Here is a 23,641-nt window from a genome sequence, read left to right on the forward strand (position 1 = left end):
GATAGGTAATCTAGATAGATAAATAGATAGATAGATATAGATCTATAGATAGATAGATATAGCTATAGATCTATAGATATCTATCTATTTATCTATCTATCTATATAGATAGGTAGATTTATCTATCTATATAGATAAATAGATATCTAGATATGTACATAGATAAATAGATAGATATATAGATAGATCGATATAGATCTTTATATTAGTGGTGTTTCGTTTTAATCCTGGAAAAATGTGGATTTTGGGTACCTTTTTCTAATCCCAAAATTGGGGATTTTTTTTTTTTAATCAGGGAAAACCAGGATCCCTGGTGATCACTTTACCAATGCCCCAAATTGCTGTGTGAAAGCGAGTCCCCAGCTGGAGAGAAGAGGAATACCGGGGGGGAGTCTAAGGAGAGAAACTGGTCTCATTGTGGGAGATGTTGAACATCTATCCCAGACAGCGTGCAGTATTCTCGCTGCAGCCTTACTCCGGAGAAAGAGCCGGTCGCCTTTTTTCTTCATGGCATGGCCGAGCAGCTGAGAATTGCACTGGCTTTTCATTGCTGGAGTCATTGCCCATTGTTGCCCCCATGCCCCTACGTCATTGTGTCTGTTGGCCAGATTGCCTAGCTAGCTAGTCACTGCTGTTGTGTTTGTTTTGCCCGCCAGAGGAGTTCCTCTCCAGCCTCGATCACTATGAAATCGCTTTTCCCATCCAAGTGGACAAAAACGGGGACTTCCTCACCTTTGACATGAGAAGCCCGCTGAAACAACGCCCCCGGCGCAGTCTGGGATCCCTGTCCTATGAGCCATCTGAGCAACAGGTCTTCTACAAAGTCTCTGCCCACCGGACCCAGTTCCTCCTCAACCTGACGCTGCATTCGAACCTGCTGGCTGAGCACTTCACGGTGGAGTACTGGAAGCGCGACGGGATGGACTGGCAGCACGACTTCCACGAGGACTGCCACTACGCAGGCCACTTGCAAGATCGCTACCTGAACTCGAAAGTCGCCATCAGCAACTGCAACGGACTGGTGAGCCTCCATATTTGCCCAACCGAGGCCATTGTTACTCACTATGGCCTCCTATAAAGCAAAGCAAATCTCCTAATCTTTATCACAGAATTGTACCTTGCAGCGCTGATGGGTCCCAACATGCACTTCTCCACTGGAGTATAAATGATCAAATGGAGGTGGAACAGTGCGTGCTGGGATCTGGACTCTCCAGAAGCCATAGCCCTTGGTTAAAGTTATGGGTAGGCATAAGCTGTACTTGGATACAAGTCAATTTCCCATTCAGATCTGTGGGAGTCTCTCTGCTGACTTTAATTGGAATGAGCTGGGCAGATTTATAGCCCGCATTCAGATTATTTAATCTCTAAGAGATCCCACACTGAGCTCCCTTGCCTCTTTCCAACAACAACAGAGGCATTCTGCATGTACAAAAGGAGGAATGTATTGTGGAAGGGTGGAGGTTTCTCCGAGAAGGAACATTCATAAGTCAAGTGCTTATCCAGGCCTCTGTAATTAAGACAGCATCTTTAGGGACCACCATCTGTCTGCATTTAAACTGCAGACAAAAAAACCCAACCAAACAACCAAAAAACCCACCACCTCGGGTCTGCATTTAAACTGCAGACAAAAAAACCCCAACCAAACAACCAAAAAACCCACCACCCAATGCCAAAATGCTTGCGCGTCTTTGCTTCAATGATATCTTAGCCAGAAATGGGGATGTGTGGTCACACTGTGATGTAAACCTTGCTGTGCTGTGATGCAATGGGTTTTCTGCAAGCAGTCACGGACATGGTGAACTGTGCTTATACTGGTGAACTGTCCAGTATCCCCCCATGCAATCTCCAGAGCAAAGGCAGAGTCTAGCATCCCGCTGGTGCCAGGCACACCTATACCTTCTGTCACCTTCCACTTCCCCTGGATGGATGTGGCCACTGCTCTAAAGCTTCCTCAACACGTGGGAGTTGGTGCTGCCTCCAAAAGAGTCTCTATCCCTAGTCTCTCTATCTAGACCCCTCTCCTCTACACCAAGCAGAGGGCTTGGTGCAAACATATTCCTTGAGCAAACCATGAGAAATATCCTAGGATCATAGCAGAGCTGGAAGGGACCTCCTGAGGCCATCTAGTCCAACCCCCTGCTCGTGGCAGGATGGTTTCCTTTGTGGGGTAAAACTAGAGAAACAGACTTTATGGGTTAGACTCATCTTTAGAGTAAAGCCCCCATATACCGCTACAGCAGTGTAAGAGGGCTCTGATTTGGGAATTAATTCACAGCCAGTCTATGGTCAGAGCAGCCTAAAGGGGCCTTACTTACTATGTACGATACCTCTGTATGTCCTGTTTCCAGTCTGCCCCACAACCAGTGGGTAACATAGATCTTTCTTTCTTAATTTACTGATAGTCCCCCTGGAGTTTGCTGGAGGGTACATTTTGCATTATGAGGGATCTAACCATTAATTTTCCCCTCCTAGCATGGCTAGCAAATCCTCAGACAATGTGTGGCCAGGCGATACTTTGTCCAAGACCAGATAGTCCCATAGAACAGGAGGGGCACTGGGAGATCCCAGTGGCAGACTAATCTCCAGTCCCTCCCCAGGAGAGCACAGCAGGGCAGTGAGCATATTTTCTTTGCCTTCTGCTGGTACAGTAGCCCAGCAATGGCCTTGTTATCTGAGTTTACAGAATTACCTGGGGGGGCTCTTCTGTTTTAATGAGAAAAGTGGATCCAGCTGCTTTAAAGATAAACAAAGCTCTTGGATCAGAGGCAATATTTTTTATCAGACCAACTCAATAGTAGCAAAAAAAAAAAAAAATCTTTTTTGCAAGCTTTTGGGTCCAAACACCCTTCTGGAAGTTTATTCCTTTGCAAGAGTGTTGCTCTGTGATGTGCAGATTAGGCAGGCTTCTTCCCTGGAGATGTCCAATGTCCATCAGGGAGGTTAGCAATGAAGTTTAAATTTTTTGGCTGCTTTGGCATGGGCGACTGGTGGGGGGGGCATGTGCCCCCCCCACCCAATAGAACCCCCCCCCCGCTGCCATCGCCTGCAGCTTCTATGGTTGCTTGCCAGCCCCATCCCCACCAACAATACCAATGCCAGCTTCTGAAGGTGCACCCCCCCAACTCAGGAGGCACCAGTCACCCATGGAGACTGGTGTAATCTAACCCAGTAGTGTGGATGCTGTCCAGCCCCCCAAAATGCCAGCCCACACTTTTGTCACCGCCTCACTCTGCCATAGCGCTTCCTCCACTGGGCCCTTCAAATGGAGGTGACTAAGCCTTCTCTGGGGATAAAAGAGGATAGTAGGGACCAGAACCCGGCCCAAGTGCTACTTTCAGATCAGCCAGGATGTGTCCCAGTATGGCTGATCCGCTTCCTTGGACAACGTCTGTTTATAACCCCTGTGTCCAGTCAAGTAGAAATGGAAAAGATCCGTCTAGTTCCTCTAGTCCCTGTCCCAAGGGAGAGTGCTGGACGGACCGGTCCCTGTTGTTGCTTACATCGTGACGGGAAGGCATGATATTTTCCTGCACGTGACATGCAGAGCTGCTATTAAGGGGGTGTTTGTCACATGCTGCAGTTAGTATATGCTAATATAATCCGTAGGCTAAGGAGGCCGAAGGTGCTAGACGTCAAAGACCAAGCAACCGAGAGAATGGGCAGCAGAACTCAAGGCTGCCCCAGGTTCCCTGAATGTCCTGCCCTGTCCCCTCACACAATGCACTCACTTCTGCTTCATTGGGTAAGTTAAACCATCTGAAGTTGCAGCAAGGGAAGTTTTGGTTAGATATTAGGAAGGATTTTCTCCCAGGAGGGTGGTAAAGCACTGGAACTGGTTACCCAGAGAGGCAGTGGAAGCTCCATCCTTGAAGGTTTTCAAAACCCGGCTAGACAAAACTTTGGCTGGGATGATCTAGCTGGGGCTGGACCTGCTTTGAGCAGAAGGTTGGACTAAATGTGACCTCCTGAGGTCCCTTCCAGCCCTTGTTTTCTATGTCAACCCCCTCCCCACTCTCATTTTGCTGTCTACTCACACCTTATGTCACCTCTGAGTTTGGCCTATGTACCTGCGTACATCCACACAACTCACACTGACCTGTGTACAACTCACAACTCTCACAACTCACCTGTCATGCTATATGCACACGCTCAGACACCTCAACACAATCCCAGCAATTGAAACACGTGCACAGTCACCTGGACGCACAGTCATCCCGACACACGCACGCACCCATCCATGCTGGCATCCCGCACTCCCCGATGCACACCAACCCGCCGCATCCCAACACAGAGAGCCTGCTCACGTAACGTGCACGATGCTCCACTTCATTTTGAACAGAATAAAAGTCACTGCGGCTTAAGTTGTCGGAAGCGAAGGGCAGGATGGTCGAGGCTCCAAAACACGCACCGGCCGTTGGCTGCCAGCAAGGCAAGGCCGCCAGCAAGCCTGCAACAAAAAGCAGCTGGAATCGACAGGAAGCAGGCCTAGAAGCGTTTGCTGCCTGAGCAGTACAGAGGAACTGAAAAGCTTGTATTCACCAGAGAACTATTTCAATCCACTGGCTGTTTGGGATCCCAGAAACCCATGTGCCTGGGAGCACCATACATTTGCACACCTCAGATGGAAAGAGTCCAAAGTGACATTGCCCTGCATTTGCCTCTGAAGGCAGCATTTCTCCTGTAACCAGGATGTCCGAGGAGCAGCAAGATCTATTACACGGGGCGGGGGTGACTTGTAAATCTGCAGACCTGTGTCCTTCTCCCACCACTTCTGTTACCGGATGCGTGTGCGCTTCGGCATATCGCTGCTCTTCTGTGCCTCTATTTCTTCCTCTGTAAAATGGGGAGAATGCTACTTACCCTCCTTTGTAGAGGAATTCAAGTCCTGCAAACAAAAAAGGCTGAGGAAGTTTTAGGTATTGCTATTCACCGGGGTAGAGAGTCTCTGGAAAGCTGATCCTAAGGTTAAAAAATGTGTCTGTTCCTCTTCTATTCTACTTAGTAAGAGATTTGTAAAATCATTCGATTTTACCTGGTAAAGTATTATTACTGTTATTGTTTCTATTTTGCCTTAGAGTAGGACCTACAGCAGTGGTTCCCAACCTTTTTTTGCCTTGACCCACTGCTGGGAGCGGAGTGCAGTGACAGTGGCTCCTGGCACAGCTCATCCTTTGCGTATGGCACTGCCGGCATTGCCCCCGCGCCTCTCATTTGGGTTGCGACCCAACCGCTGACCTAGAGGCGGCCCATTGAACTCAGAATCTCATTGTGCCAAAGCTGTACAGACCCAGAAAAAAGGCGATTTGTCCTTGCTCCCATTGTTCTCTCCCCTGAAAATCGGTCCACTGTTAATAGTCAAACTGTAGAGACAGGAATGATAGAATGACATGATATGCCAGTAGACAGGCAAACACCTACATGTCAGGTCTTTGGGGTGGGGATTGTCTCGGTGCTCTGTGTTAGTACAACACCTGGCACAGTGGGCTCCTGCTCGATGGCTGGAGCAGCTTAGATCACAGCTTTAGACTCCACTACTGGTGACGTTTGGATCCAGAGCCTAAGCAAATCTAAGCTTTGTGGATCAAGTCTTCATTGAGCACCAGCCCCATAAAAATGAAATCCCATGGGCCAGTCCTGCAAAGACAAACACATGCACTCCTGTAAATTGTCCTCCTGAAGTCAATAAAGCAACTTGGGTGCTCGAGTTGCCTTATTAACTTATAACACTAAACCCAAGCTCTTATCTGTCTCTCTTTTCCTCAGCAGAACTCAGTGTTTTACAGGGGCACCGGTATGTGTAAGGGTTTGCAGTTTTATATGCCAGAGTTTGCAGGATTTGGGCCCTTATCCTCCCAGCCTGGTTATAAGCAGGGATCCTGATTTTGTCTGATTTTAAAAAAAGCCAATTTTCGGTAAAAAAAAGTAAATCCAAATCCACATTTTTTGGTGATTTAAATGAAACACCACAGGTAGATAGATAGATAGATAGAACTACCTATCTAGCTATATCTATATATAGTGGCATTTCATTTTTCCGTGATTTAAATGAAACTCCACTACCATATAGATATATACAGATATAGATATCTATATCTAGATATATCTCTATATAGATATCGATATCTATTTATCTATAGATATAGATTAAAATGAAACACCACTATATATCTATATCTAGATAGATAGATAGATAGATAGATAGTGGTGTTTCATTTTAATCATGGGAAAATGTGGATTTGGGGTTACTTTTTTTTAATGAAAAATTGGGGATTTTTTTTAAATCAGAGAAAACCAGGATCCCTGGTTAGAAGCTAACAGGACAAACCGTTCAGCATTCGTCTCTGCTCTGCAGGTGACTTGAGTGCATTGCAGACAGGATGTCCAGTTCAGCTCCCACACAAACCACAGCTCTATCCCGGTGGACTCCACGCGGCCCCCCTTCAGCAGGCGCTGGCCCGTTGGAGAACAGCGAGAAGTAGTGTTCGGCTCACCCTTGTGACGGGGATAGTGGCAGGGCCTAGAGGTGACAGCCCTGCAAAGAGCCAGAGAGGAATCCCTAGACAGAGGGAACGACCTGTCTCTAGCAGCACGGCCACGCTCTCCCTTCCTGCTGCTCTGCCATAAGCCGGCGGTGACCTCCTTCTCCCCGTCCCACAAAGCCGGCAGCCAGCTGGCTTCGCAGGCCGACACTCGGCTTTCCGTCGGAGTCCTTGCCAGGCTAACCTCACACTACCTCGCTTGTGTTTGAAACGGTGGAGCTGGGCCAAGAGCAACAGAGCTTGGTGCAGAAGGAAATCCCCCGGCACTCTGTGGAGATGGGGACTTCACAGGGCGCACACTGCCCTGATTCAGCTTTCCTAGTGGGGCGGGAGGGTGGGGAAGGAGACAGAGAAAGACCTATTAAGGAGGCAGCTTTGACCCCTAAAAAAGGCTCGCCCCACTCGCTCAGCAACAGCACTTTTCGTGAGAGTGCACCTTCCAAACAAGCATTGCAGGATGTTCTCGAGGCATTTTCATTGCCCAGGCAGCTCAGTATTGTTCTTCCCCTTTTAAAGAGGAGAAAGCTTAGGGACAAAGGGGTGACGCGCCTTGCTGAAGGCCAAGCCGTGGCAGAGCTTGTAACAGATGCCTCTGTTCTCAGGGCTGTGCTTCAGTGCCTGGGCTGGAGAGGAAGGATGGTTCAGTGGTTAGGGTGCTACCCTGGTATTCAGAGTACCCAGTTCTTGCTCTCTTCCCTGTCCCTGTAACCAAGTCACTTTGTCTTACTGTCACTCCACTACCCAACTGTAAAATGGGAGGAATAGCACTGCCTTACCTCACTGCCGTTGTATGAGAATAGATTCAGTAGGAGCGTTGAGGTGCTCAGGTATTACATTAATATGGGGCAGGTAGGTATGTACCTTGGATAGGGTTTCTCCTACAGACCTTGGAGGACCCTGGTAGATCACCTGGGGCAGTAGGCAGAACTGGAGCTTAGTGGTATGTAGGGAAAAGTATTTGCAAACTTCTCCTGGTTCGGAGGCAAATTTTGATCAGGCCCAGGTCTCCCCACTCTTTTCCACTGCTTCTTGTGGATGTTGTTAAGATCCGCGTTTCACATGCACAGCCATTTCTAGCAAGTTAGAGAGCTGAGAGATGTTCAGCCAAAGGGAAAAAAATACAGAAGGAAGGAGGGGTGCAGGTTGTAGCCATGTTGGTCTAAGGACATAGGCAGACACGGTCCCTTGGGTAAATCTGATATCTTTTACTGGACCAACGCAAAGTCTTTTGGACCAACTCACAGTCTTTTATTAGACCAACTCAACTTCAGGAGGAAGTAGGTGATACAGGCTATGCCAACCACTTAATGTAGTAAATTGTGGCAGCAGAGCTGAGCAGTTAAAGCAGTGGCCTTAGACTTGGGTTATAATCCCATCTCTTCCATTGGATTACTGAAGGAAATTGGGCTGGATTTTTAAAGCTATTTGGGTGTATGAAGCTGCTGATAGGTGCCTGCCTCTTGGGATCTTCAAAGTCCCTAAGTATATTACCTGGTATATTTAAATGCATGTAAAAATGCTGTATCACACCTAGGAGTAATAACTGAATAATACTGAACATAATGCTCACAGCAAATACACATAATCCAGGGGTGGGCAAAATGCGGCCTGGGGCCAGATGCGGCCCACCAGGCCATTGCATCTGGCCTGCGGGGCCCCTAAAAAATTAGAAAATTAATATTTATCTGCCCCTGGTTGCCTGGCATGCAGCCCTCGATGGCTTGCCAAAACTAGGTAAGCAGCCCTCCGCCCAAAATAATTGCCTACCCCTGACATAATCCCACAGTCCCCTAAGCCTCCACTGGTGAGCAGAGCTGATTGACTAGGAAATTGCACATTGATAAGTTTGCAAGTAAAGGCTGGGATTGTCAAAGGATGATGTGGAGCATCCACGATGTTGAGTGTCCTATTGGCGTTGAGTGTCCACGACAATCGCAAGCACCAGGTTCAGCTCGCTCTGACCTACGTGGGCATATGTCCATTTGTGCGTGAAGGATCACTGCACATTCACAGAAATGCTCATTAATCCCCAGAAGTTCACGTCATTGATCGGGAATGATTAGCTGTCTGCAAATTCATTATGAAAGGTCATTGCATGTCACTCATTATCCTCCCGTTCTAAAGCGTTCGGTTATGGAATTAGGATGCACTGCAGAAGCAACTACCATGCCACGCAGGGGGCTGATCACGCAACGTGCATAACGAAGGGGCAAAGAGAACGCCTAATGAGCCTAATGAGCTGGCTGGATTTGGTCAAACCCACTGTGCGAGCGCTGTTGAATAAGGGGTTTGGGGTGGGAATGATTTGCTAATCAAAAATGGGACTAACTTCTGGAAAAAATCTCCTCTGTGTGAAGCTGTTCAACCCACTCAGCTAACAAATAGTCCTGGGATGAAATTTGTTCACACAAACCATTTCTCATACAATTAGGAATAACAAAGTGTAAAAATCAAAGCAATAGGGTCCCCATTGCCCTGCTTCTTCTCTTGCCCTCTACCAGTGCAGCATGTGTGTAAAGTGCTAACAAATCTCCGCAATAATATTTTACAGCTGCTGTTTTGCAAATGGCTGCTCGCAGGTCAACAGAGAGCCTCCGCAGCTCTGTTCATCGCTCACTCGGAAAGCATTGAGAGAGCTAAATTTACCAAATTGAATTTTTTGTGTGTGTTAATTCTGCACCCAGCTCTGTTCCCTCGGGTCCGTTCAGTCTACTAATGTGCATGTGTGCGTGTGCTTGCACGTGTGTGCATGTGGATCCCTGTGTGCATGCGGGCGTGCCCGCATGCACATGCATAAAACTCATCTGTGTCGGGGCTAATCAGAATTTGTGCTTTCAAGGCCCAGTTCTCATTTACACTGAGGCCCTTTAATAATCTTTTGCAGTATATAGAGGGCTCAATATGAATTAATAATGTGCATTGTTACGTGTCTGCCGTGGCAGCAGACCTTTCTTGCCCAGTTTATCTAATGGGGGGAAGGGAACCGGCAGGGAATTTTACACATGGGACATATCACCTTACTTCTCTCCTCTTTTCCTTTTATTCCCCCGACCTTTCCTTTTGCAGCGTGGGGTGATAGTCGCAGATGAAGAGGAGTATTTCATTGAGCCGCTGAGCCTAGGAGCCAACGTCAGCACAGGGAACGAGGGCGAGGGAAGCCCGCACGTCGTGTACAAGCGATCGTCTCTCCAGTACTCACACATGGATGCAGCCTGTGGCGTGTTAGGTATTTGTGCCAGTGACTCCGATTCTCTCCGGTGCAAGCTGGGAATTCAGTTCCATGTAGACCCAAATCCTCAGCTCTTTGCTGCCCCTTGTAGCAAGAAGCAGCTCCGCATTCGAGCCAAATTTATATCCTCCCTATGAGAACCTGGCATTGCCCAGGTTGTTCAAGGGTATAAATCGAAGAAGTCAAGAAGGCTGCTTCTGAAAACCTTTTTAACCCAGGCTATAGCATTTTGACTATTTTAACTATTTAACTATTTTAACGATAGCATTTTGTCCCCATCTATTGATTAGAACACATCCCAAAGGTAATACCTCGCTCGGAGGTGCTCCAATAGCTCAAGGAGCACAGGCTTGTGGTCTTGCTAACAGTTTTGGTCTTGCTAGTGACTTGTGGGGTATCAGTAGTATGCCACTATATATGAGTTATGTTACAGCCTTTAATTGCATGATCACATGCTGTTTTTCCCAGAGAACCCCGTCTCATTCAGTGCACAGGAGTTGTGTAGTGAAAGCGATAGAGGCTGCCGAAAGAGAAAGGACAATGAATGGTTAGGGTGGTTGAATGCTACCCTGGAGAACTGGATTCAGCCCCTGCCTCTGCCACAGAGCTCCCATTCGATGCTGGGCAAGTCACTTAAAGTGTTTCATGGTTGATTACTAATTGCGTTTTCCACATTTCCGACTTAAGATCCTGGTGGCTGATTTGCAGAAGAGCTGAGCACTCAAGCTAATGAGTGGTCTGAACATAGATAGCGCTGCATAATGCTATGTGCTCTGAGAAGTCAGGTTCTTATCACATCAAGTCTGAGGTCCTCCTGAGCCTAGCAGCCTGTTGTGGTTAACCTTATCAAGGGCGGGAGGGATTTTGAGATTGTCTCGGACTGGGTGTTGCGGGATGGAATTAAGAGCTCCCTTGTCAACAACCGAGTCTCAATTGAGAAGGTCTTGAAAATGCTCCTTCTAACGGAGTTGGTGGGTCCCCTGTCCTTGATCAGATCTCCTCCGTCCTTAGGTCTCAAGAGGGTTGGTCCCTGGGTGCTCGGATGGTAGATGGCTTTGTTGACACTGAAAAAAAACCCATGCATAGCGTGGATGTCAGCAAGATGTTGAATCTCCTTCACCTTGTCTTCCCACCAGCTATTCTTCATATTGCAGGTCCTCCTTTGGACCTCTGCCTGGGCTTGTTGGGAGTTGATGTCCTTCTGCCAAGCACAAAAGGCCTTGCGCTTGCAGCTGATTAACTCTTGGGTCTTCCCTTCATTCTCATCAAACCAGTCTTGATGTTTCCCAGTAAAAAATCCAAGCATCTCTTCACGGACACTGGTGACAATGGACTTCAAAGCACCTCAAGTGCTACCAACAGTCTCCCATTGTCCGGATGTCTGACACCCATGCAGCTGTCTGACTCCAGATTCCTAAAGCAAGGTTTCTTCTCACAGCTCAATTAAGGCGTACGCTCGAGAGGAGGGCAGAGAAAGTGCTTCAAGGATGTCCTCAAGGCGAGCTTGGAAAAAATGCAACATCAACATCAACTCATGGGAGGCTATCAGCCCAGACCACCCCAAAAGGAGAAAGAGTCTGCTGCAAGGATCTCAGGACTTTGAAACCTTACAGTGACAACACGAGACGGAAACCCGGGAGTGACAGAAACAGCACATCACAGCCCAAATCAAAAACTCAGGGCCTCCCACCGCACACAGTAACATGTGCCCAAGTTGCAGCAGAGCCTGTCAAGCCCAGGTCAGCCTCGCCAGCCATCTTCAGACCCACAGATAAGGCAGTCATGGAAGGCAATCATCCTCAATGGCGAGGGACTGCTGAAGATTGTGGTTAACGCATACCAGTTTTTGTAGCCCACAGCACACCAAGGAGTGATGTGGCCAGCTGCCTTTGATGCTCCAGCCCGAAGGAGCAAGGAGTACCCATTTACAGCTGGGTCATTTGGCATGAGTCCAGGGCAGGACTTTAACTCACATCTCCAGAGCTGTAGCAAGCTGCCTTACCCCTTTCTGTCACTACACCCCTTAGGTTTCCCATGTTGGCGCCCCAAATCAGTGACCATTTAGAGTCTAGTGTTTTTGTGCCTCAATTCTCCATCTGCAAAATGAGGACATGGACTCTTCATATCGCTATGAAAATAAATTAATTTGTGTTTGCAAGGCTCTGGGATACTCTAGTTATGAGCATCACAGCAAAACTAATAATTCGGAGGAAATGAATAATGCTCCTTTTGGAGCAGGGTTGGAATAGTGAGCAGGAAGCGAGGCTTGGGGACACATGCTGAGTGAGGAAGATGCAATGTGGAACAGCTGTTTATTAATTGAGCACTGAATGAAACAAAGGTTGTGTCGAACACATAGTATGTGATCAAAGGCAATCAAAGACTGAAGCATAACCCGCATACACAAAAGGGGCAAATTTAAGATTTGCACGGGTTTTCTTAATCCTGACATCTCCCAGATTTGAGAGCTTGACTTTGCAATGTTAATAATGTTCTTTTAACATACTGCTTGTGCATGTGATTAATGTATCTATATATCTATACCTATATCTCTCTCTCTATCTCTCGCTCGCTATACATAGATATAGATATATAGATATATCTATATAGATCTATATCGATATATAGATCTATCGATATAGATCTATATATAGATATATCTATAGATAGCTATATATAGATATAGATATAATATAGATGTAGATATAGCTGGTGGTAGATATATCTATATATATAGTTGGTAGTGATGGAACAGATACCATTTTCTCTTCTGTCTTTCCCTCCAGAAAGATGGAGAAAAATGTTGTTTCGGTGAATGTGAAAATCGGTTTATAACCCATGTATTCCCAAACTTTGTGTTCAAGCACCCCCTTCAATGTGTGCCTTACATGTGGGTCTTGATGGCTAGAGATGGGAGCTTGCAGATCTGTCGGTGCTGCACGTGCCATGACTGTGCTGGAGTCTTTCTGTGCCCGGACTGTGTCTATCTGAGGGCACTGTGCATTTGGTAAAAGTTGGTATGCGGCTGGATACTGTATAGCAGGGCTGTCTTTATTCTACAGTGATTTTTGGTGAACGTGTACGGGGCTGGGAGGTATCTCAGAACAAGAGGGGGGTGTGTGTGTGTGTGGGGGGGTGTTCCTATGGGTGGGTGTGCGCACGGTTGAGCGATGTACCAGAACAGGAGGCTCTGTGCTAGGCAAGTCTCTGCAGACGGAGGTTGTGTGAGAGGCAGGAGTACACGAAGGAAGGTATTGTACATACGTAGGTGAGAGGCTGTGGGCAGGGTGCCTTATTGAATGGGGAGGGAGCCCCAGGGGAATTACTTTTTGTGGGTGCACCTCTCTGTCATGGGCCGAGTCGTGGTAGCTGTGTGCCTACGGTGATGAGTTTGTCCTGGCTTTCGGTAGGAGCGCACCATGTGCAGGGGAACGCAGGCACACGTGCAGATGGTGCGCGCGTGCCCTTTCTCCCCCAGCTCTTCCGCAGCCGGCAGGGAATGATGATTTTGCCCTCTGTTCCCCGTGTGGGATGACCCCGAGGCCCGGCACACGTTCGGTCTGGAGATTTACGCTTCATTCTGGATTTCCTGCCTGGTGTCCTGGCCGCCAGGCCCTGCAGTGGATGCCCGGGTGGAAAGCATGTTGCTGGAGGGTTACAATGCGGGAGACATTTATGTGAGACGACAGCAGTTTCTTTTGAGGAATTGCTGTGGGCTGCCAGAGATATTTCAAGCAAAGCAATGATGTCTTTGCCTTCCCCTTATCCTTCCACTTGGAAGCTTCTGCTTTCCCCTTCTGTTTTCTCTCATTCATCTCCTCCCCTTCACCTACTTATCCTTGTCCTAGAAGAAGTTAAGTCTAGGCTCCCCCAGAAACGTTGCCTCCCCACCCTCTGCATGACCCAGCGGGTGCCAGGAAAAGTGTCCTTGCCAAATGCAGGGCCTTCAGTCCTGGCTGGGCTGCCGAACAGGGTCGTCTCCTCCTTTCTTTGAGATGGTGCTTGGGCTACACTTCTAGCCCCATCCCATGCACAGTAGCAGAGGCAGGAGACACATACCTGCTCCTTGCTACAAAGTGCTTGCAAACGCTGTGTCTCACAAGGGTGCTGTGAGGAAATATATATTGCAGATTATCAGACGGGGCGGTAAATAGTTAAGAAAAATATAGTACGTAGTGCGTGCGTGCGTGCATGTGTGCACGCTGCAAGGAATTATTGCTCAGGTGTTTCAATGTGCCTGTGCTGACAGTAGAAAATCTTAACACAAGTGGAAGCAGACAGAGCTGCTGTCTGTGGCATGCAGCAAGGTGGCAGTCCAGGGCCTGAGAGGGCTTGCGTGTCTGTAGGATTTCGGACTTCTTTTCCATGAGTAAAATCTCCCCATCTAGCAAGTTGCACCGACGAAGCATGTCACTTCCTTTAGTGACAACGCGTGCCTATACACATGCGCCAGGGTGGAGGCGTTTTAATTAGAGCAGCTCCCAAATAGCCGCTCGAATTAAAACGTTGCAGCGTCACGTGTATCAACCACCCCGCATGGGGAAATGGCAGCGGGGGCATTTTAACTAAAGCTCATCTGACAATTTCAGCTAAAGCGCCCCTGCCACCACGTGGACGCTTACTATACTACACGTGACAGTGAGGCACAATGAATCGAGTCTGTGCCGATGTGTTGTAATTAGAGTGTGCCAGAGCATGTGTATAGCCACCCAAAGGCTCCCACTGACCTCTGGAAAGGAAGCTAGTAAAGGAAGGGAGGGAGGCTGGTGTTTTACGGTCAGGATCAGAGGATGCAGAGAGGAGGGTGCTCCCAACTGCCCCGAGTCCTTGCCTGGTTTGTGTGTCCCTGCAGGATACATTTGATCCTGAGGTTGTAAAGCCCGTGACACGTGAGCCAGCGTAGAAGCACGGCTGCGAGGGATGGTGCTTCTAGGAATAGCGTCACCTTTGTGGCAGCGCCGGCGGGGAGTGAGGCGGGCTGCATCCCTCCTGCTCCCGCCAGAGCGTCAGGAGACGACCTGGATTTTCCTGGCCCCGCTCCTCCCACCGTGGCTCCCAAAGTCATGTTACGCAAGGCAGCCAGCAGACTCCCCTTGTGCTGACTCTTTGCCACATTCCCCAGCTTCCAGACGAAAGCGAGTCTGTTCCCAATTGTTTCTTGGAAAGCAAAGACCACGGAGCAGGAGCCACAGGCCAAATACAGTTCAGAACAACCACAGTGCAACTGGCCTCGGCAGTGACATCCCCCCCTGTCGCCCCACAGTCTTGACCTGTCCTGACCTCCCCAAAAATCCCCCTTCTCTGCGGGCAGCAGACCACAAGCTCTCCCTGGGCAAGCCAAGTGGCCTTGTCTGAGCTCCACGAGGTCGGATTCAATCACCTTTCCTACATCCCCAGATTAAGCCCACCGCCCCCATCCTGCCCAGGAGGATGTTTCAGTTTTATCACCGCACCATAGTAGAGGGGCACGGATTCATCTCTGCCTCTGGTTTCCTACCAAGATAGCTTCAGAGGGACCCCCAGCTTCCGGTGCGCTACAGTTCCCAGCGCTCGGGATGCTCCTCCCGCAGTGCCGCTGTGCTGGGCAAAGCATGGCAGTAGGGAAGGAGTATGCTCAGCGGGGCCAACTCTCTTTGGAGACAGGCTCTTGAGCTGAAGCAGCTCGGTTTATCAGTCCAGGCTGAAGCGAAGTCCTCCATCCTCCTACTGTGAGTGTAGGGCAGAGGTGGGGAACCACAGTGCAGCACTTGAATGCTTTCTGCTTGGCACACGTGCCTCGGGGTGGACGGCAGGGAAGGGCCCACTACAAGGATCGGGCCCCTGGGGGCTCCCCCACCATCTGCCCCCGGCACTCCAACATCTGCCAAGTCGAGGTCACGGGTGTTTTTGGCAACTCCGCCCAAAACTATCGCTGACCCCTGGTTTGGAGGTTGCAGCCGCTGCTGAAGCCAAAAGCCCAAATCCTGTATTTAGGGGTGGAAGATGAAGAAAGTGGGGGGGATGATTTGCAACGGCTTTGTTTCCACGGCATGTTCGCATGCTTTCTAAGTGGAAGAGCCATAGGGGGAGGGCGGAGACGGCTGGAGCAGCGAAAGGTGCCGCAGGTAAGGACTCGGCTGTGTTGCGGGAGTTGTGGGGGGGAGCCCAGAGACAGCAAAGGGGGCTGCAGGCTGGCGTGAAGGAGAAGAGGCGGACCTGAGCTTGGGGTTGGGGGAGCCAAGGGACCTGGGGCTCAGCACGGTGGTACAGGTGAGGAGCCTTTGACAGGTGTTATGCACCTTGTACCTGGCTGCAGCCAATGCTCTCGCGCTTCACTTTCCTAATACGAAAAAACACTCTCAATATGGTATTTTGGGGCAGTATATAAGCCTTAAAGTGCCTTTCTTTCCCCAGATGAGAAGCCCTGGAAAGGAAGACACTGGTGGCTGAGAACACTAAAGCCCTCCCCGCTGAAGCCATCAAGCAACCACAGCCAGCGAGGCCAGCTGCCCCTGAAGAGATCAGTCAGCACCGAGCGCTACGTGGAGACCCTAGTGGTGGCTGATAAAATGATGGTGGGCTACCATGGGCGGCGGGACATAGAGCAGTATATCCTGGCCATCATGAATATTGTAAGTGTTATACCCACATCACAGTCCTGCTTGAGGTGTATAGCAGGGGAGCCTCTAAGGGATTCCCGCAGCACGGTGGGTGGGGAAGTTTGCTTTCTTCGAGGGAAAAGGAGACAGTGAAGAGCACCACGCGTAGGGACCTGCCCCTGCATGCCCTGAAGAAACAGCGGCAGATCAAGGCAGGTTACCTGTCTTCGCGGTCGGCTTGATTTGGAGCAGGGCCCAAACTGACCTAAACATAACGCCCCCAAACCTGCTTGCTTATTTTCTGGGGAGGGAGAATCACAGTGGGCTGGAGCATGGAGTCGGTTGCCAATGCACTCAAGTAAGAGTGGCAGAAGCTGGCCTCAGATGGCCCTACTACGTGCCAGATCTGCTGCGAGAGGAGAGAGCCTTTGAACAGCCTTGCAAATGATCTCTTCTGATCGGCATTGCAAATCGGGTAGGGAAACAGATAAACGTAGAATCATAGTCAGAGAAAATGAGGGTGGAAGGGACCTCAGGAGGTCATATCTAGTCCAACCCCTGCTCAACGCAGGGCTAGCCCCAGCTACATCATCCCAGACGAGGCTTTGTCTAGCCAGGTCTTAAACCTCCAAGGATGGAGAGTCCGCACCCTCGCTGGGTAGCCTGTTCCAGGGTTTTACTACCCTCCTCATGAGAGAGTTTTTCCTAATATCCAACCTAAACCTCCCTTGCTGCAACTTGAGCCCGTTGCTCCTTGCTCTGTCATGTGCCCCCACTGAGACCAGCCCAGCTCCGTCCTCTTTGCAACCCCCCATGCAGGGAGGTGAAGGCTGCTATTAAATCCCCCCTCCGTCTTCTCTTCTCCAAAATAAATACGTCCAGTTCCTTCAGCCTCTTCCCGTAAGTCATGTCCCCCAGCTCCCTAAGCATTTTGATTGCCCTCCATTGGACTCTCCAACTTGTCCACATCCTTTCTGTAGTGGGGGGCCCAAAACTGGACACAGGACTCCAGATGTGGCCTCCCCGGTGCCAAGTAGAGGGGGGAAAATCACTTCCCTTGATCTGCTGCCAACGCTCCTACTGATGCAGCCCAGGATGCCATTAGCCTTCTTTACGACAAGGGGACACCGCTGGCTCCTGTTCAGCTTATTGTCCATTGTAACCTCCAGCGTCTTTTCTGCAGAGCTGCTGCTTAGCCACTTGGTCCCCATATGGTAAAACGCAATAGCAATCTGCTCTCATGATGCAGGGCGCAAACTGCTCACCATAAAAATTAGGAAGGAGTAAATCCCATCCCTCCAAATGGTGCTGCCCTTTTCTCTAGGTTACAGAGCAGTTAGGACTTCCTCTGCAACACTGGGATTGGGTTACTGTTGGAGATGGGATCCCAAGCTAGAGACAGGGAGTCCGCTCCAGCTGTGCTGAGTCTTGTGAGGTGAGACAGGCTAGGAAGGCATCCACGGATATATGAAAGCCCTCTTTTCCCCACCCATTTAACTAGAGTGAAGGGCTCGTTCTGTTTGGATTTTCAAGGCAGGGGCCAGATTTTAAAATAATCCATGTATCAACAGTTGCACACGGTATAAAGCGTTCATAATGTTGGAAAAACTTTTAAGGTTTGGTACAGACGTTCAAAAAACCCAAGGTGGACTGTCTAAAAGTGTAATGCCTGTATTTGGCCTAAGAGACCGTGTCATTTCTGGCCCACGTACATAGTCATCTGCAAAACTCAGACCCAACGTTTTAGGCATCTGAACAACTTACCACCAGGTAGACGGGTGTGCAGCTTTACCGTTGCGCAGTAACAGCCCAAGTGTATGCCCTCGCTCTGCGGCAACTGGAAGCTGAGACACCATTACTCACTTCTTTCTCACTTTCCTACTGTTTAACTTCCTCAAACAGGCTGACAAGGGCAGCTGTGATGGAGCTGCCAATGCATGGCAAAGTCCTGCCCGCTTTGTCTCCATAACTGACACACAGTGCAGCTCCAAAGCCAAAAGCCTTTGCCCTCTGGGCGTAAGAAGGAGATCTAGGTACTGTTTAGCACTTTCTGTTAGAGTCAGGCCAAAAGCAGGACCCCCAAACTGAATGCTCCTTGCTGTTGGAGAGATGTGAAATCCAAATCCAGACTCCATTTCTGGACAGTGTTTATCTCTGTGTTCAACACGATGGGGCCAAGACCCCTAAAAACCAATGCCCGCGGATGTCCTGCAGCAAAGGGCAGCAGTGTGCACCCACCCAGGCGCCCCCCACCCGCCGCTGCATCGTCTCAGTGACAGCGAGCTCATTTTTAAGACTCGTCTTTTCTTGTTTCTTGGAGGTCAGGTTGCCAAACTTTTCCAGGACTCGAGTCTGGGCAATATTGTCAATATTCTCGTGACCCGACTAATCCTTCTCACCGAGGATCAGGTAAAATTTGGGGGGAGCTTCTGGGTCTTTGCCAGCCCAGCACACCTGAACAGCATGGCGGTTCTTCCGTCACACTTCTGAGCGTGTTGTAGCCCTGCATGTTAAAGCACGAAGCCGTGGCTGAGCAGCCCAGGCATAACCAAGTCGAGCGTCTAGGCAGAGCCCAGTGCGCTGCTCCACAGAGCAGGCTCTCCCGGGTGCAAGATGCTTGCTGACTTGCTAAATGTACCGAGTCCCCTTAGAGAAAAGGGACCTGCTGTGTAAAGAAGCAACCCAGGATCCACCAGCCACAGCTGAACGCACCACAGTGTCTCTGTGGTCTTGATTCCTCCCGCACCGCCTTGCTCAATGGGAGAGGGAAGTGGATCTCCGGCTGATCTGGGAGAAGGTATTCCCGGTTCACCATGTCGTGGCCTCTTTGGGGACATAATGGGACTGCTTTCCTTCCAGCCCACTTTGGAGATTAACCACCACGCCGGGAAGTCCCTGGACAGCTTCTGCAAGTGGCAGAAATCAATCGTGAACCGGAACGGCAATGGAAATGCTATCCCTGAGAACGGCATCGCCAGCCACGACACGGCAGTGCTGATCACCAGGTAAGGCCCCCGCTGCTCTCTGAGCATGCGTGTGCTGAAGAGTTACCTGGGGCTCTTATGTAGGTGCGTCCCCCAAGTCTCCCCACCCCACATCCCCATTCATACACAAAACCCTCTCACCCGGCTATGGTGGTGCTTTAAATTCACGTGGGTCAGTCCAGCTGGGGCTGCAGCCTGTGTGGGGTTTGCCCCCAGGCTGGTAACTCAGCCGCACACGTCGCAGGGAGGACGCAGACTAAAATACCTCCAGTGCTTTCTCACAACTCCCCTTGGAGGCCCAGAAAGACAAACGCATTCTCCTGCATGTTACTGGAAAAGACTCATAAACTGGCTCGGTTTATCGTTCCACCGGCAAACGCACAATATATCCACCCCCCTGAAGTCCTTGGGGATGCCCATGAGGAACCAGTAACTCAAGCATGGTTTGCACTCCAGGACTTGGCTACCCCGGGTGTCAATGGTCTGAGCTAACGCTGCGTTGAACACTTAACCCAGACTTGCAAATGCATGTGCCATCAGCGCTAGACTCTTGAAAGGAGGCAAATGAGAGCGGCTTGCGTGACGGCGAGTGCTGTGCTGCGCGCGGAGGAGGGAACCAATGCAATTAAGTTGCAGCAACAGGCAGAGAGAGTCGGGTAGAGAACAGGCGCCGTGCACCATGCAGTTCTTTGAGCATCAGCACATCCCTGTGTATCAAAATCAGTGAGATATAAGCACGGGCTCAAGTGCATTCCTGCGCTGGGGCCGGCCTGGCCTGCCTGTGAAAGTATGCTGACAGTGCAGATATGGGACTTACACAGGATGCAAACAGCAGAGTGCATTGGACGGGGTCGCACCAAGGGATGGGAACTGGAAGAACCATTTGGGGCCCAAGACTGGAACGACCCTGGTGCTGGCGGGGAGATTTAAAGGGCGCTGGCACGGCTGCACGACACCGGCCCTCCGCCGGATTGAGCCTTTCGTTGAGCACGTGAGCGTTGTGTTGTAACGGAGGCGCGGAGGCCTCCGGGAGTCGTCAGCATGGCTCTGCTTTGCACCTTTTTTCCCCTCTTGAGGAAAAGGGGGAGGCTGTAAAATTCAAGCAGCAGACGAGGGAGTCTCCAAGTGGGAGCTGGCTCCCTTTGGCTTCCCCGCACGCTGCGCGCTCGCTCCAGTTCCCTTCAGCTGCAGGAGCTGCACGGAGCCTGGCTCATGTCAGAAGAGCTTGTGAAATTTTTACAGGGTGGAGGGAGGAGCCAGCAAAAGGCCCCGTCGGCCTTGGCTTCACCCTTCCAGGACTGCAGCGTCTGTTTTCCCTTCCCTCGCCCCGCGCTTGTGGTGTACAAACGCTGACTCCGAATTCCTCGGCTTCCCACCAGATGTTTGAACTAACCCTAAGCAACTCCTCGGCCCCGCGCTCCTCCTGCGCCAGGCCTTGGAAGGGGCACATCCGGCCCTGTCTCTAATAAATTCCCCGTCTCCCGATAACATCTTGCTGAGCTGTGGGCTTTTTGCTCTTGCAGGGACGTGTCAAATCACAACCTCAGAAGGGTTGCATGGAGTCGGCTCGAAACAAAGCAACAAATGCTTTTCACTGGCTCGGTTCCCTGGTAGGGGGTGAGGGGGTCTGCAGCGAGCAAGAGGCCAAAAGGCCAGGAGCCCTTTACTAGGAACATTGCTCTTAACCCGCTACAGCTATAAGTTTCACGGGCTGCGAGAAGCTTAATGACGGCACCTGGGCCCATTCACAACCCAGGCAGATGCACAAACTTCTTCCGCGGGGCTCAATCCCGGCTAACGATCTTCATCAATCCTTGTTAATTATCTTTGCATGTTTCATATGCATCTAAGCCCTGACCAGCACCACACCTGCTGTTTTACTCCTGGCCTTTGTATCCCGCACAGCTTGTGCATCTCAATCCAGCCCCACCTTTGCACTCGCTCCTGGTACCCTGCTGATAGCTGGCAGCACCCTGGGCTATTCCAGCTAGAGATGCACTGCCCGCGTGAGCTTTAGCATCCGATGGTACGGATCATCATGACAAAGAAACAAATGTTTGGGTGGGTGTGACAGGGAAGGGGCAAAGAAAGGGACGTGGGCGTTGGGGGCAAGTATTCGGATTGAACCCGAACTTCGCTCTGTGGCCTTAGCTGTTGCCTAGCGAGCCTGAAACAGCTGCTGCGTCCCACTGTAGAGCGGGCTGCATCTCATTTGGGGACTGGAGTTTCCCTGATTGCTGTCCTTTAATCTTTATGTGCCAGTAACTAAAGCTGTGTAAATAACTCCTATTTTGGTGTGTCAGCTGAACTGGGAAGCTGGGAGGAAAAACACCCTATTCTGGGTCAACCCAGGGCTAGATCTTGTGAAATTTTTCATTGACTAGCAAAGGCAAAGAAACTCCATTTTGCTTTTTGTCATGCTTTTCACCCGAGCTTTTTAAATAATGGTAAAGTGCATTTCAATATGACACACCCTTTAAAACTGGAACGTTTCCCATCGTGTGAGGGATGCTCCCCAGCCAGCCCTACTTGCACACTAAACCCCACAAAAGGCAGCAGTGAAGCTGCTTGGAGACGGCCCCTGCAGTCACTCCTAAGCCCACCAAGGAGAGGGGACGTGGTGTAGACATACCCGAAGTGACCCCAAAAATGCAGTCTCTTGGCAGGACTTCTGTTGTTCTGTAGACAAGCCCTTAATTAAGCAAGGGCCCAAGTCACAAATTTTAGATGTGGAGCCAACCCGCATGTGTCTTCCTGTCTCCAGCTTCAGTTGAGGGCTCTCTTTGATATCTCTCTGTATCGCCCTGTGCCTCAAGTAAGAAAATCCCCCGGGAAGATTTATTCCCCGCCATTCGGGCCCTGTGAATATATGATTCTTTAGCTCGGGCCAGCTTTGAAAAATTAAAAGAAATTGGTCCAGAGCAGCTGAAAACAAAGCATTTTTACTATTTGCAGCAAGGTGGGAAATCAAAGAAAGTTTCCTCCCAGGTCAAAGGAAATGTTTCCTTTGATTTCAAATTTTTGATTTCAAATTTTCCTTTGATTTCCTTTGAAACCAAAGAAAGTTTCCTCCCAGGTTCATAGTCAAATGGTGCTAATGGCTCTTTTTTAAAAATAAAATTGAAGGGAAGTTCAAAACAAAAGGACATTTTTAAACAGAAAATTGAAAAATGTCCTTTTGACTGTGTTGAAATGAAACATTTCAACTTCATTGTGGTTTTTTGGAATCTGGGGGTTTTTTAATCTTTCACTGGAATATTTTTGTTGAAGCCAAATTGGGTTCCTGAACACCTTTGGTGTCATCAAATCTGCATCTCTTTTGTCAGAAAAAAATTTTGGCTGATAAAGATCTCCCACTTTTACTCACCATGCCTTGATGACCTCTGGATTTGAGCTCAGCCTGACTAATGGGGGAGGCAGACTAGACAACCAGGCCTCCATAGGGCAAACACGCTGCTCCCTGCTGCCAGCTCCTCTGGTACTGCAATGGTTGCCAGGCATCTCAGCAGATCTTGGCTGGTGTAAAATAGTCAAAAGTGGCCATGATTGTAGCTATCCTCTTTGTCAAGTGGCCCACCAAAACCTGGTTAACTGAGATAATGATCTTTAAAGTGTTAGCCTCGCATCAGTTTTCCCATCTGTAAAATGGGGCACACGGAAAAGTAATGATGATAAGACCATTAATGTATGTGAGGCTCTTGGACCCTGATATGATGGGGGCTATTCAGAAGCCTCCTAGGGAGAGGCATAGGCTGGGGAGCAAAGCACCATGGGTAATATGTGGTATAGCTGGAGTGAGGCATTGTGGTTGGCCAGCTATATCACTGGCTGCTTGGTAGCTTCTTTCTTTCTTTCCATCTCCGCATTGTTTTGTTGAGTGAAACAAGAAGGGGCTGTTCCTTCTGGAGGCAGCTTTCTGGCATGTAGTGCCCAGGATCTCCTGCCCACTCAAAGCCCCGTGCTATGAATCCTGGGATGACCAAAACTCCCTAGATAATACTGGCACAGTACTTACAGCTGCACGACTATAAATATATCTGAAAAGCCTGTACTCACCAGCCCCAGGCAAAAACTCCATGGAGGTTAAGCCGCTTTTGCAGTTAGCAAATAACGATGCTTTCCTCTGGGAGGAAACCAGACCATCTAACGAAAGGGCGCTTTCCCAGACTACACAGGCTTTGGGGCTTGCTGATGCCTCTTTCTTTTTTTTTTTTTTTTTCTCTTTTCTTTCAGGTATGATATTTGCATCTACAAGAATAAGCCGTGTGGCACTTTAGGTACGTGGTCGTCCCGCTCCAGAATCTGTGGTGG

General features: G+C 49.6%; 1 protein-coding gene across 3 annotated transcripts in view; it reads left to right on the top strand.

The window, feature by feature from the left end:
• The window catches only part of ADAMTS10 (ADAM metallopeptidase with thrombospondin type 1 motif 10), a 69,699-nt gene that overhangs the window by 4,654 nt on the left and 41,404 nt on the right, over window positions 1-23,641 (top strand). For all 3 annotated transcript variants that reach the window (XM_019557072.1, XM_019557074.1, XM_019557073.1), the window contains exons 2-7: window positions 657-1,021; window positions 9,606-9,765; window positions 16,162-16,379; window positions 18,672-18,755; window positions 19,206-19,351; window positions 23,564-23,607. In XM_019557072.1, coding sequence (XP_019412617.1) covers window positions 657-1,021; window positions 9,606-9,765; window positions 16,162-16,379; window positions 18,672-18,755; window positions 19,206-19,351; window positions 23,564-23,607 — 1,017 coding nt within the window. The remainder of the gene's footprint in view (window positions 1-656; window positions 1,022-9,605; window positions 9,766-16,161; window positions 16,380-18,671; window positions 18,756-19,205; window positions 19,352-23,563; window positions 23,608-23,641) is intronic.

This window comes from Crocodylus porosus, unplaced genomic scaffold (assembly GCF_001723895.1).
Source record: "Crocodylus porosus isolate Cpor-Errol unplaced genomic scaffold, CroPor_comp1, whole genome shotgun sequence".
Lineage (NCBI taxonomy): Eukaryota > Metazoa > Chordata > Crocodylia > Crocodylidae > Crocodylus > Crocodylus porosus.